This window comes from Prionailurus bengalensis, chromosome D4 (assembly GCF_016509475.1).
Source record: "Prionailurus bengalensis isolate Pbe53 chromosome D4, Fcat_Pben_1.1_paternal_pri, whole genome shotgun sequence".
NCBI classification, from domain to species: Eukaryota; Metazoa; Chordata; class Mammalia; order Carnivora; family Felidae; genus Prionailurus; species Prionailurus bengalensis.
The window spans coordinates 18935236-18950411 of record NC_057359.1 but is presented as its reverse complement, the minus strand read 5'-3'; the positions used below and the strand labels follow the sequence as shown (position 1 = coordinate 18950411).

The 15176-nt window shown below is 35.7% G+C and overlaps 1 protein-coding gene across 3 annotated transcripts in view; it reads right to left on the bottom strand.

Annotated features, from left to right (window-relative positions):
* VPS13A (vacuolar protein sorting 13 homolog A) overlaps nt 1–15176 on the bottom strand; it is a 264231-nt gene that overhangs the window by 34571 nt on the left and 214484 nt on the right. For all 3 annotated transcript variants that reach the window (XM_043565725.1, XM_043565727.1, XM_043565726.1), the window contains exons 58-67: nt 14740–14809; nt 13827–13932; nt 6718–6831; nt 5486–5631; nt 4212–4293; nt 3265–3378; nt 1882–1957; nt 1633–1796; nt 1037–1082; nt 808–931 (exon numbers count right to left, since the gene is read on the bottom strand). In XM_043565725.1, coding sequence (XP_043421660.1) covers nt 808–931; nt 1037–1082; nt 1633–1796; nt 1882–1957; nt 3265–3378; nt 4212–4293; nt 5486–5631; nt 6718–6831; nt 13827–13932; nt 14740–14809 — 1042 coding nt within the window. The remainder of the gene's footprint in view (nt 1–807; nt 932–1036; nt 1083–1632; nt 1797–1881; nt 1958–3264; nt 3379–4211; nt 4294–5485; nt 5632–6717; nt 6832–13826; nt 13933–14739; nt 14810–15176) is intronic.

Sequence of the window (15176 nt, the reverse complement as noted above, 5' to 3'; positions counted from 1 at the left end):
GAAAAGAGACCTTTTTTCCCCTATCTTAATACTAAATTATAAAACCAGAAACACCCAATTATGGTAAACAGTAGGAAATACTAACTTAAGAGGAACAGTTAAAAAAACAAGAAAAAGGAGCAGCTCCATATAATGACAGTACTTACCTCAATAAAGCAGGAAGCAAGAAATAGACTAGGGAAATGTCCATATACCTAACTTCCTGTTAGGTCTCATTAGCATGAATTTAATCCATTGTTGTATGGGTTACAAAGCTCTAGAACAGAGATAATAATGCAACTACCAAATTTCAATCTTAAGCTAAATTTAACTTGGAGCAAGAGAGGATGTTTTAAAATTATTTGCACAAATGAAGAAAAATAGAGGAAATGGATGTAATAGTTTCATAACAAAGTAAGACCATAAGGGGAGGGGGAACACAAGCTGAGTTTAAACCAGGATATAAAATGCCATTCTTTATTTCTTAAAAGGAGAGAGAATATTGTATTTGCTAATTTTAGAACTAGCGTGCGTGTGTGGCATTACATTATTAATAATGCACCTCACTCAAGGCAACTGAAGAGCCTGCCTAACCTGCTCAGCCTTTCCTGCCAAGGCTGCTGGGAATGAATGACCAATGACCAATAAAGGAGAACTCCATAAAGTTGAACTGATGCAAAGGCAACAACTTAAAAAGGAATTAGGAAATCATATGTAACTTGCCATACTGTAAGGTTCATAACTAAGTGCCTTGAGGCAAACAGCAGATTTATTTTATTTCTCATGGTTTAAGAGTTTTACTCATATCTTCCACCAAACAGAACCTACCTTTTTATTCCCTGAAATGTACTGCTAGCCATGTCTATGATGCCTCCAGTTGGCCTTGCCACTGCTCCAACTAAACCTTTCCCAACACCTTTGAAGAAACCAGCTGCTCCTTCTTTTTGAGCTCCTAGAAAGAAAAACAACAAAGGTTTAGGCAAGTGAATCACGAGAGAAAACAGAATCAATTTGTGAAAGACCTGGTAATACACATCACCTAAAAGAATATACTTGCCTTTGATTGGTTTTGTAACAATTCCTGTTATGCCACTTACGAAACCCTAGAGGAAAAGCACAATTAAAAATTTTTAATACTTTCAACATGATGCTTTGAAAAACCAAGTCTGGCTTACAAAAAAAAAAAAAAAAGAGAGAGTTTTGCTCTCTAGATACTGTAAGAATCAACACACTGTCCACGTATTTTAGTTAAACAGAATGCTTTTGGAGGCTATGGACATATTTTATATAGGACACAACCCCCTGCTTCTCCGATATCTAAATAACACTTGAAGGAGTGCAAGTTAAATGTCTATTTAAAAAAAAAATTTTTTTTTGATGTTTTTTTTTGAGAAAGACAGACCGTGAGCAGGGGAGGGGAGGAGACAGAGGGAGACACAGAATCTGAAACAGGCTCCAGGCTCCAAGCTGGAGCACAGGCACAGAGCCTGACGCGGGGCTCGAACTCATGGACCACGAGATCATGACCTGAGCCGAAGTTGGACATTCAGCCAACTAAGCCGCCCAGGCGCCCCAATGTCTATTTTCATATTCACAGAATGTGGCCTTATTTAATGGTCCCTGTTGTGTTTACAACCCTGGGAAATTTCTTACAGAAACTAAGCCTTTTCCTCCACGAGTGATGCCTTCTCTAAGACCCGCTGGTTGCTTATTCATGGCTTCTCTTCTCTTCTGTTGGTAGTCTTCATCCATAGTCATAGCTGCCACCCCTTTCGCCATAGCATTGGTGATTTTAGAGGCAGCACCAGCTAATCCACCTGGCAGGAATTATAATATTTTTAGTGAAAGCAAAGGCATCATTGCTTTAGCATAATCATGCCTGGTAGGCATTCTGTTTCTTACCGACAGCTCCACCAACTAGTGCCTTCAGTCCTAGGGCCATGCCCTCCACAAACTCTTCAGGACCCTGGATGGCTCCCTAAAGGGTCAAATAATAACAAAGAAGGTTATATTTTATTTTAAAGGTGAATTTATTAATATAAATTAATATATGCCTAGAGGAAGTGACACCAGCAAAAAACTGAACATTATAACAGAATTCTCAGAGATACTTCACGACGTTGAAAGTAACAACAAGTTGATCCAAATGCAGGAATAGGACTATTCACCAAAGTGTACAAATGATGTTTTGCTCTGTAATGTAAGTTATGAGAACATAACCACAAACTACTCCTGATAATTTTTGTAAAAGAAATAATATCACTTTAATTCTTAATATTTCTTATGTTTTAAATTATACTGTACAATATAATAATATAGTAATAGTTTTACTTTTTGATTGCCCTCTCATTTAAAAGTGAAAGTAATAGGGGCGCCTGGGTGGCACAGTCGGTTAAGCGTCCGACTTCAGCCAGGTCACGATCTGGCGGTCTGGGAGTTCGAGCCCCGCGTCAGGCTCTGGGCTGATGGCTCAGAGCCTGGAGCCTGTTTCCGATTCTGTGTGTCCCTCTCTCTCTGCCCCTCCCCTGTTCATGCTCTGTCTCTCTCTGTCCCAAAAATAAATAAACGTTGAAAAAAAAAAAAAAGTGAAAGTAATAGAGTTTTATTTTTTATTTTTATTTTTTAATTTTTTTTTTTTTAATGCTTATTTATTTTTGAGACAGAGAGAGACAGAGCATGAACGGGGGAGGGTCAGAGAGGGGGAGACATAGAATCCGAAACAGGCTCCAGGCTCCGAGCTGTCAGCACAGAGCCCGACCCGGGGCTCGAACTCACAGAGCGCGAGACAGTGACCTGAGCCGAAATCGGCTGCTCAACCGACTGAGCCACCCAGACGCCCCGAAAGTAATAGAGTTTTAAATGTTTTAACAGAAGATTTTAAGGGACACCAAACAATAATAATTTTTGCCACCGATTAACATTGCTGTGTACAGTGTCCACCTGCATAGTTATTTGTACTGTCCCCACAATTGTGCAAAGACTGCCTGTCTATGGTGATCTTCCTTCTACTATAGAGTGAAGTTTATTGACCTTTAATATTCCAAGAGAACACTTAAAATTCAATGTATCTTAGGAAAGTCTTAAGTTTAAATTTTTAGGGAAAAGGTAAACGTATCCCTCCAAAATTTTCCAATATCTCTTACCATTGTTTGCTGCAAAATCATGTCCTTCTGTTGTGCGTCTCAAAATCTATTTACACACACACCTCAAGTTAACAATTGGATGCATTATTTATTCAAAGTATTAGTAATATGTTGCACAATGCAAGAATAACTATTTTATTACCTGGTAAGGTTCATAAAAAAATGCTTCCACACCTTCAGAAAATTCTCTAATCAAGCCAAAGGGATTTCCCAAAACTTCAAGCCCAAGAATGAGTACGTACATTTGCTTAATGGCCTGAAAATGAAATACAGACTTAATCAGATATTCAGGAAATTTTTTAAACTCAATGTTTTGTTTGTTTGTTTGCTTTTAGGTCAACACCCTCATCACCAATTTTAACACCTAAACTGTATCACCCTATTCATCACTAGTTTTGTTTTTAAAAAGTGATTTGGTGTTAGAGTTTTTAGAAATAATATATTTACATAAAGCTTTAGAATATTCAAAATTCTTTCACTTTTACAACTATGTCTGATGGTTACTATTACCACCATCATTTTAGAAACTGGAACAACATGCAGACCAAATGATAACCTGGGTCACATAACAGGTAAATGGCAAAACTGGAATCTAAACCCACACATCTTGACTCAGGCTTAGTGATCTGTGCATGATAAGACAGCTGTCTCAGATGCTGTAAGTTATATCATAAGATACGGGAGTCTTTCTAAAGGTGGAAAAAAATCCATTAAAGTAATATATATAGCTGACTCAACAATACAATTACATTAAAAATAGCCTGTGTTCACCAGCTAGTTACTAATAAACAGTTTCCCTTGAAACTATTTTTTTAAGTAAGTTTGGTGAATTACTTAGTTAATATTTTATTTAAAAATGTCTTAAGTCCACAATGATCCAGAAGAGACCAGTCAGTGGAAAAACAACAACAGGAGGGCAAAAAATTGAAATGGTGATAGGGCTCAATTTCTTTCTACAATTCTGAGAAAAAAAGTTAAAAAATTTTGAACATGGCTGCTCACTTAGCCTTGTCACATCTACATGTAAGACACAAAATGTTTCACTATTTTATATTAATCTGTCCCTTTGTAAAATAATCTCAGACAAACCTGTTTTGAATAGTGTCTTATTACTTCAGATTGTAGTTCAGATGCTGTATGGAACTGATAGTTGAGTTGAAAAAATGCAAGCCTGAAAAACACATAAAGATGTGTGTGGGTACGTATCAAGGGAGAAGAGGGAGAGAGGTGAAGAGAATGCTTGTAATATTAACGAGTGGTTTCATTTTCTTTAGAATTTTTCTCCAAATCTTTCCTTTCAATACAGTCCTGTGCCAATCAGAAAATTTCCTCTTTCACATGTATCTCTGCTTATTCTTGTCAAAGAACATCTAAGAATCTTATGGAAGCTATGGATCTTAGCCTCAGAAAAGCCACCTATACATACTTTCACGTAATTTAGGGGATTCAGAGACCCTCTGAATTCCATTCATACATATAGACTCTATTACTCAACTCTGTCCTATCACGGCCCATAAAAAAAATGTCTGACACCTGAGACAAGTGGAGGAGGATGCTCAAGAATGGCCAGGGTTCAGTCGCTGCAGGTCCTGCCTGATCAACTGACAGGTGAGGAATCCAGGTCAGTTTACTTTTAACCTAGTCACAGCATATATCAGATCCATGACATGGGAAGCTCTGTGTTAGCAGGTAAGACAGCAGGGGGATTAGAGATTCTACCCTATTCCCAATGTCTTCAAACCTACGTTCTTTATGTCCTATGTTCTTTAATTCATTACCTAACTTTATCTGGATTTAGAATTGCATCTTGCTGGGATCACTGATTCTTAACGTTGTTCTTCATAATCTTTCTAGGTGCTACCTGAAAAGGTCCTTGTCATCTGAAATCTCCACTCAGGCTTCCTGTCTCTTTGGTCAGATATTCTGATAGCTTCCATGACTCCCACTAAAATGTAAATTCTTGGCTCCCTTCATTTCCGCTACCATGGCATTCATTTTGTTCTAGCCACATATGCTTTAAAGAGTCTTGATCCTATTAAATCTTGAAACCACATCTTTGAAGCACCATACCTTTGAGCACACACGGCTTCTTAGGAATCCTCCCCGAGGCCTGAAAGGCCTTATATAATGCACAAACTTGTATGGCCTCTGTCTCTCTTTCTTAAGGAAATTATTTAATAATTATTCTGTTTCTTAACAGTTAGGGCCTGGCAGGTAATATGTTAAATTATATTCCATTTAACAGTAAAGACCGTATTTGCCTCTGATCTGCAATGTCCTTTACACACTTTTCACTTATAAAGTTTTTACATAAATATAAAATGGGCTTTTCGTCAATTTACAGATTTGAATATTACACATACTTAAAAACTACATCTTGTACATCTGTAAGAGTCGCACCAATACTCTTCAGCAGAAGATTTAAGGAATGAACCGCCATCAGTCCTTCCTGTTTTTCTGAATCTTTAGCTTCTTCTCTACCCGAACGCAGTGAAACACTTAAGTGCAACTAAAGAGATAAAGAGAGAAATATTTCAAGCACTATTTTCAAAATGACAATTTTAGCTTTTAAAATTCAATCTTATTTTAAATTTACTACACCATAAAGAAGATTTCAAAATTATCTAGATTATATCAAAATTATTATGTAAAAAGTTAAAGGAATTTAAAATTGAACACAATTCTTTTTAAATTTTAAATTCAGCAATACAGACTAATATGGCATTTAGGTTCAATCCGATTCTTTTGGTACACCTAGGAAAATAGTAATTTGTATACATCTTTAAATAATATTAATAATCTAGAAGTTGAGGTTGTTGAAATGACTCAAGTATCACCAAAAGTAAGTGTTTCAACTATTACAATTAAGTTAGCACATTGAAAACAGTTAAAACACACTTTCGTATCATATGCACATACACGGTATACATACATAGCTATACAATAATTTTCTTCAAGTATTATGTAATTCAGAAACTTTGTGTTAAGAACTTATATTTAGTTCCATTCAACTTCCAGTTTTTAAATCGAGGTTACTTTATGAATTTAAAACTTAAAGACTATAGTTAATAATATTATAGTGCATTATTTGAAAGTTGCTAAGAGTAAATAAATCTTAAAAGTTCTCACACAAGAAAAACAAATTTTTAACATGTATGGTGATGGATGGTCATTTGACTTATTGTGGTGATCATTTCACAGCGTATATAAGTAATGAATCATCACCTTATACACCTGAAACTAATGTATGTTCTATGTCAATTATAATTCAATAAAAAAAATATACAATCATACACACAATTTTGAAAACTGTCATTAAGCATGTTAATAGAAAACTAAGGTAACATAATATTAGGTCAAGATATAAACACGTAAGTTCATGTTTTACGTGGGCCCAGTATTATTTCCACATGGTGAAAAATTGTTGTAAGTATAAATAAAAATTTTAAAGGATTGTTCCTTACTTTTTACTTTATTTACAGAATTTATATACTATTAGAGAACATAATTTACATGCTCACCTCTCCACACAGATCAAGTCAATTTGCTATTACCGAGATTATCAAGGATAATAAAAAAGAGACTTTTCTCCTACCTTGATGGGAGATATATGAAAGTATTCATAGAGACTGACTTGTGATGAATCTACTAATGAAGCTGTTTTATATTCTTCTTGGAAAGATTCTATATCTTTATGAAAAAGTTCAACCTATAAGAAACAAAAAGTATTAAAAACTTAAGGGATTCATCTGTACGAGTTCATACACTGCAGAACACTTCCTTATAACATCCAGATTCAACATTCCTTGTGATTGGAAAGTTACTACATCAAAAGGGAACCTAACACTTCTATTGTTAGTAAAGCTCTGTCCCTTCCTCACAAACTGATAAGCATATCTTCTATGTTTCCATCTAATCCATTAAAAACATTAAGCTTTTACTCTTGGGACTACAAAATTTATCCCAAAAAGCTACTATAATCCAACTCACCAATACTTTTTTTTATGTGATTTATTTTTGGGGGATGGGGGTGGGGGTGGGGCACCAGCCCGTGTACGAGTAGAGGAGGGGCAGAGAGAGAGAAGAGAGAAAGAATTCCAAGCAGGCTTCACACTCAGTGCAGAGCCTGACACAGGGCTCAATCTTACAACCTTGAGATCATGACTTGAGCTGAAATCAAGAGTCAGACACTTAATGGATTGAGCCACCCAGGTGTCCCTCCATCAACACTTTCTTAGGAATATAGATTTCTTAAATATAATCACATTCCACTTGTAGCTTTTTGGTAAATACTGACATCTACAGAGGCCAGTAATATAAATCAAAAAGGGGACGGTCCTGCAAATGACGTTGCATAAAGTGATAATGGCTTTCATTTCTGATAATCGTTAATTCTCTTCCAAACACTCACAAATCTAAGTTACTTCTATGTGTTGAGAAATAGCCCAACATTCATATTTAACCCATCATTAAAAATATCAAAATGACAGCCTTATTAAAAGTTGAGTATCTGGAAACTACTTCTGGGACGACAGTGTGAGGGGATCTTTAGATCAGCTTCCCCAGTGAAACTGGTGAAATTTAAAAAAAGCAAAAAAACCCAAAAAAAACCCCACTTATTTAAGGCCTCTACGAATGAACCTAAGGGTATAAGCAAATTAAACATCTCTTCAAGAAAATCTACAAACATTTGGTAAGAAAAGTGAATCTGTGTTATCTGAACAAGGAATACTCTCTTAGTGCCCCCTCCTAGTTCAATAAGCCGTAACACCACTGTAGACTGCTATACTCAAAAACACAAAGCTCCCTTTCTGCCTAGTCTCCCTCAATGGTAGACTTTCCTCCTGGGAGGCATAAAGGTGTCAGCATTTCTCATCCTGCCCCCAGCTACCAGCGCTAATGTTACATTACAGGGATGGGAGAGCTTACATTCCCTGCCTGGCCTCTACTCATGGAACAAAGACTCTAATTGTGCGTAATGTCACTGAGAATACTGGGTTCTGATCACTCTTGTTCCTCCCCCAGCTCTGAAGCTCTGGTTCAGATTTTACCTGGGGTGTAGGGAGGAGGACAGCAAAGAAACTTTGAAATAGTTCCTAATCTTTTCCTGAAAAAATTGCCTTCAACTACAAGAGAGTGTGAAGCAGTTCAAGCGTAGGCTTTGGGAAACAGTGAATGTCATGGTGAAAGTCAATTAGACAGAAAACCATTGATTCAATGAAGATACAGCCTAAACTGTAGTCCTGTTAGTTTTCATGAGAGAAATGGGCAGAGACAGTTTAGAGGGGGTCTTCCCAGCCTCAGAACAAATATGATCTCCAGATCAATTCCTTCAAAAAACCCCTCAAGTTTGATTGGATTAGTCTGCAGAGCAATTTGTGGCCTAAGGTACTGTTGAAAAAAATAAAGCAATCAGCTGGCAATTGTCGCGTATATATAACAGCAGGGTGTGGTTGTGGAAAGAGAAGAAGGCCCAGCCCCAAAACCAGTTATTCCAGGATGACAGTGGGTGTTGCAAATCTTCACCTTTCTGAGCAACACCAAAAGCTGAACACCGCAGGGAAAGTCAGGGGTGTGGGTGGGATAGACTTCAATATAAAAATCTAGTCACTAAATGAATAAATAAGCTAGAAACAATAATAAACTATGGAGGAGAGGGCCCAGTAGCCAGTTTTTATAGTATATTACTTAAAATGTCCAGTTTCTAACCAAAAATTATGAGATATGCAAAGACATAGCAATGTATTAACCATACACTGGGAAAAAAGCAGGCAAAAGAAACTGCCTGTGAGATGTGACCAGATTGGATTAAAATACTTCAAAGTAACCACTGTAAACATGTTCAAAGAATTAAAGAAAACCATATTTAGGAAAGTAAATTATGATGACAATGTCTTATCAAATAGATTATATCAATACAGAAGGAGAAAGATTAAATTAAAAAGTCCTATGAGAAATTCTGGAATTGAAAACTGTAACAAATGGAAAATTCACTAGAACGAGGTAACAGTAGATTTGAGTTGATAGAAGGAATATAAACACTATTGTATGCTAAATTAGATGCACTGCTTCATTAGTGAACTTGAAGATAAAGTGTTACAGATTATGCAATCTGAAGAACAGAGAAAAAAGAGGAAAAATGAACAGTCTCGGAGAAATGTGGGGCACTGTTAAGCATACTAACATATACACTATGGGAGTATAAGGAGGAGGAGAGAGAAAAAAAGAAAAAAAATATTTGAAGAAATAATAGCTGAATACTTTCTAAAATCACTGAAAAACACTACTAAACTATGTATCCAGGAAGCTAAATGAACTCCAGGTGCATAAACAGAAAGAAAGTCACAATAGATACATAATAGTAAAATTACTGAAAGTCAAAGACAAGGAGATAATCTTAAAAACAAGAACAGAAAAGCAACCCATTATATAAGAAGGATCCTGATAAGATGAATGGTTGACATCCTGGCAGAAAGGAGGCAAGAAGGGAGTGGGCTAACATATTCAAAGCACTAAATGAAAAAAAAAAAAAAAAGCCAACCAATAATCCTATACACAGTATAGCTACCTTTCATAACAAAGGGACATAAAGACATTCCCAGATAAACAAAAACTGAGTTTACTGCTAGCAAGTGTGTCTTACAAGAAATACTAATGAGATTCCTCAGGCTGAAGGCAAGTGACCCCACGTAGTAATCAGAACTCAAATGAAAAAACAAACAAACAAACAACAGCCAGCACTGGTGTGAAGATGATTATGCAAGTATAAAAGATGGTAAAAATATATAATCTTTTCCTCTTCTTTTAATTCAAAAAGCAAATGACTAAATTACATATGTATAAAAAATCTGTTGGGCCGATGACAGACCAATATCCCATGAATGTAAACACAAAAATCCCCAACAAAATACTACCAAACCAAACAAATATTTTAAAAAATTATATATGTGGCCAAGTGGGATTCATCCCAGGTATAGAAGGTTGTTTTAACATCCAGTATAATATAATCAATACAACGAAAACCATACGATCATCCCAACAGATGCAGAAAAAACATATGACAAAATGTGACATACTTTCATGATAAACACTTAAACTGGCAATATTAGCGAACTCAACCAGATGAAGGGTTATCTGCAAAAAATCTACTGTTGATACCATAATTAATGGTGAAAAACTGAAAGCTTTCCCTTTAAGATCAGAAACAAAGCAAGGATGTCTGCTCTTGACACATCTATTCAATGCTGTACCTTGTACTAGAGGTTCTAGCAGGGCAATTAAGAAGAAACAAAAGTCATCCAGATTGGATCAGAAAGGAAGAAGTAAAACTATTCTCAAATGGCATGATCTTATATAAGGAAAACCCACAAAACAACTAGCAGAGCTAATAAATGAGTTCAGAAAGACTGCAGAATACAAGATCAGTATAAAAACATTAAGTGTATTTCCATACACTTGCAATAAACAAACCAAAATGAAATTAAGAAAACAATTTTGTTCATTCTATAAGAAAAGAAACATTCAATAATGAATATAACAAAAGCCAAATTTACACGCTGAAAATCATACAACGGTGTTGAAAGAAAGTAAATCTACATTAAATAGAAGACATTCAGTGTTTAAAGACTGTAAGACTCGGGGGTGCCTGGGTGGCTCAGTCAGTTAAGCGACCGACTTTGGCTCAGGTCATGATCTCACAACTTGTGAGTTCGAGCCCCGCATCAGGTTCTGTTTTAACAGCTCGGAGCCTGGAGCCTGCTTCAGATTCTGTGTCTCCCTCTCTCTCTGCCCCTCCCATGCTCATGCTCTGTCTAATAATAAATAAACATTAAAAAAAATTAAAAAAAAAAAAGACTGCAAGACTTAATAATGTTAACGTGTCAAAACCCTAAGGCTAGTATACAGATTCAATGTAATCCCTGTCAAGCCCCCAGATGACTTCTCCAAAGAAATTGTCCAGCTCACTCTCAAATTCATACGGAATTGCAAAGGGACCCTAAATAGTCAAAACAATCTTGAAAAAGAAGAAAGTAGGAGGATTCATACTTTTCAATTTCAAAACTTACTACAAAACAGTAATAATCAGGACAGTGCAGTATTGGCACAAAGATGGACTTAGCAATGGAATAAAACCATATATTTATGATCAACTGATTTTTGACAAGGGTACCAAGACCATTAATGAGGAAGGAATAGTCTTTCAACAAATGGTATTGGAACAATTGAAGAGCCAAATGCAAAAGACTGGTGATCCTGGACTCTTATACCACGTACAAAAATTAACTCAAAATATATGAAAGACCTGATTGTAAATAATGCTTAGAACATAGGGCTAAATCTTTATTACCTTAATAATCTTGAATTTCACTAAGATGACACCAAAAACATGAGCAACAAGAGAATTCAGACTTCATTAATATTAAACTTTTGTACTTGAAAAGACATTAGGAAAGTAAAACACAACATACAGAATGAGTCAAAGTATTTGCAAATCATAGATCTGATATGGAACTCAGAATATATAAAGAACTTTTACAATTTTTTTTATGAAATTTATTGACGAATTGGTTTCCATACAACACCCAGTGCTCATCCCAAAAGGTGCCCTCCTCAATACCCATCACCCACCCTCCCCTCCCTCCCACGCCCCATCAACCCTCAGTTTGTTCTCAGTTTTTAACAGTCTCTTATGCTTTGGCTCTCTCCCATTCTAACCTCTTTTTTTTTTTTTTTCCTTCCCCTCCCCCATGGGTTCCTGTTAAGTTTCTCAGGATCCACATAAGAGTGAAACCATATGGTATCTGTCTTTCTCTGTATGGCTTATTTCACTTAGCATCACACTCTCCAGTTCCCTCCACGTTGCTACAAAAGGCCATATTTCATTTTTTCTCATTGCCACGTAATATTCCATTGTGTATATAAACCACCATTTCTTTATCCATTCATCAGTTGATGGACATTTAGGCTCTTTCCATAATTTGGCTATCGTTGAGAGTGCTGCTGTGAACATTGGGATACAAGTGGCCCTATGCATCAGTACTCCTGTATCCCTTGGATAAATTCCTAGCAGTGCTATTGCTGGGTCATAGGGTAGGTCTATTTTTAAGTTTCTGAGGAACCTCCACACTGCTTTCCAGAGCGGCTGCACCAATTTGCATTCCCACCAACAGTGCAAGAGGGTTCCCGTTTCTCCACATTCTCTCCAGCATCTATAGTGTCCTGATTTGAAGAACTTTTACAATTTGATAATAAGGAGCCAACCTATTTAATAACAGGCAAAAAATCTGAAAGACATTTCTCCAAAGAAGATATGTAAATGATCAATCAACACATCAAAAGATGTTCAGTCATTACTCATCGGTATATGAAAATCAAAATTACAAAGTTATACTTCACATCTACTACGATGGCTAGAATTCAAAGGACAGATAATAACAAGTGTTGATGATGACACTGAAATTAGAATCATACATTTTATATGATTTTAACTTGTACACATATTCACAGCAGTATTATTCATAATAGCCTAAATGTGGAAACAGCACAAATGTCCCTACCTGATGAATGGATTAACAAAATGTGGCATATCCACAGAGCACTGGCTATATACAATATGGAATGCATCTATAACAACAGAGTATTCGTTGGCCAGAAGTACTGATAGATGCTACAACCTGAATGAACCTTGTCAACATCATGCTAAGTGAAAGAAGCCCCTCCCTTCCAAATAACTACGCAGTGGATGGTTCTATTAATATGAAATATCTAGAGTAAGAAAACCAACAGACTGAAAGTATATTATTAGTGGTTGTATGGGACTGGCATGGTTTCTTTTTGGGATGATGAAAATGTTCTGGAATGAGATAGTAACGCTGGCTGTACAATTCTGTAAATATATTAAAAGTCACTGAACGGTACACTTTGATTAAAATATATGATATGTCGGGGCACCTGGGTGGCGCAGTCGGTTAAGCGTCCGACTTCAGCCAGGTCACGATCTCGCGGTCCGTGAGTTCGAGCCCCGCGTCGGGCTCTGGGCTGATGGCTCAGAGCCTGGAGCTTGTTTCTGATTCTGTGTCTCCCTCTCTCTCTGCCCCTCCCCCGTTCATGCTCTGTCTCTCTCTGTCCCAAAATTAAATAAACGTTGAAAAAAAAAATTAAAAAAAAAAAAATATATGGTATGTGAACTATATCTCAATAAATTGCTATTAAAAGAAAAAAGTATATATTCTTTTACCCATATAATTTGTCTTATCTTCAGAATTCTTATGAAGACAGCTGAAAAAGAGATCATATATGATCTACTCTATCACTGTGATTTTATAGTCTTTCTATCAGTCACAAGTAACATACTACCTTTTATTTTTACCTTTTCCTTCGCAGAATATCCTGGTCACACCCAAATTTCTCAGTTACTAATTAAAACAAAAGTAACCCAGGAAAATAAAATAGGAAAAAACAGTGATGTGAACATGACTACTAGCTAGTCACTACTACTGGCTTAAAACATTTCCTCCTGTTTGCTAACACACCTTAAACAGGCTATTTTAACTTGTCTTACACGTCATCTACAATCTGAAAATGTGACTTCTACCACTTTACCCACCAGTGGATTAAAACCATATTAATACATCAAGAATTTATAATTGTTTAGTCTTCCTCTTCCCAAACCCTTCCCATCAATGCTATCATTTTAAGACTTACCTCTGTTTTTTCAGTCACTTCTGCTTCTGTCATAAGTTCTGCTAAAGCATAGACAAACCCAAGATCTAACCTGAGATCCATTTCTTGGATCAACACCTTGAAGTACCTATTATTACAAAGCAGAAAACATAAAATCATTGATTAAGTGCATTAAGAAAATTAGCTAGAAAAAAGCATTAGATAACTATTAGAATGTTGAAACTGATTTTCTAGATGAATAAAAAAAATCATGGCAACACATAACAGCAACAAACTCAAAATGTAAAAATGCCTATAGAGAAAAAACTGCAAGTAAATTGTGCTATACAGTCATACAGAATATTATACATTAGTGATAATAAACTCTACCTACACAGAAAATAAAATTTAGTAATAGTTGAATGAAAAAATCCAGTCCCCAAAAGTCTTTGTTCAGTTTGAAAAAAATTTTTTTTAATTAGGAAAAAAAGGGAACACAAAGAAGAATATTTAAATACATATATTTAATAGAATTATATTTTAAAAAGGGATGAAGATAGTTCTTGGTTGATAGGGTGGAGAACACAAGAAATAGGAGAGTAAATACAGATGGATGTTTCTGTCAATGTTCTACTTCTTAGACTGGATAGTGACTTAATTTTAAGATACTATTTTCTTTCTTTTTTCTAAAATGATATGCAGTAATTAAAGAAAACCTATCAGAAAACAAATGATAAAGTAGCAAAATACTCACAGTTAATACCTAAGTATATTTCATTCACAGCCTCTGACTCTCCAAAATTATAAAATAGATTTTTCCTAATGACCTGTATAATTTAGTATTTTGCATTTAAACATTTGACTCATCTGAATTTTTTTTAAAAGAGTACAATTAGCTCACATATTTAAATCGAAACATTAAATAAACACACAAGAAACATATTAAGACACTTACTTAATACGTGAAATCTGGGAATGGCCTGCAGATCTCATAACAATACTGACATCTGTGAAGGGTTTTGGAGCTGCAGAAGTAATAAATAGGATTAATCCCACGATGCTTTAAGCGGAAGATAAGCACTTTCTTGCAATTTAATACACATTACAATGGAGACCTAAATTATTTACTAAATTATGAGTATCAATTAAAATTGCTATTTGCAAGATCCATTACAGTCTTAATTTCAGACTCTAGGATTTTTTTTAAGTTATCTGTATTCACTTTAAGGATAACTAATCCTTTAAATTAGTGAGTGAGAAGTACGCATTAGAATCACAAGGCAAACACTGTGAAAACACAGATTTCAGGGTCTCGTCCTGGACTTCTGGGTGGAGGGGCTTGGGCATGGACAATGGTCAAAAGCTTCCAAGAAGATTATGAATACCACCTTA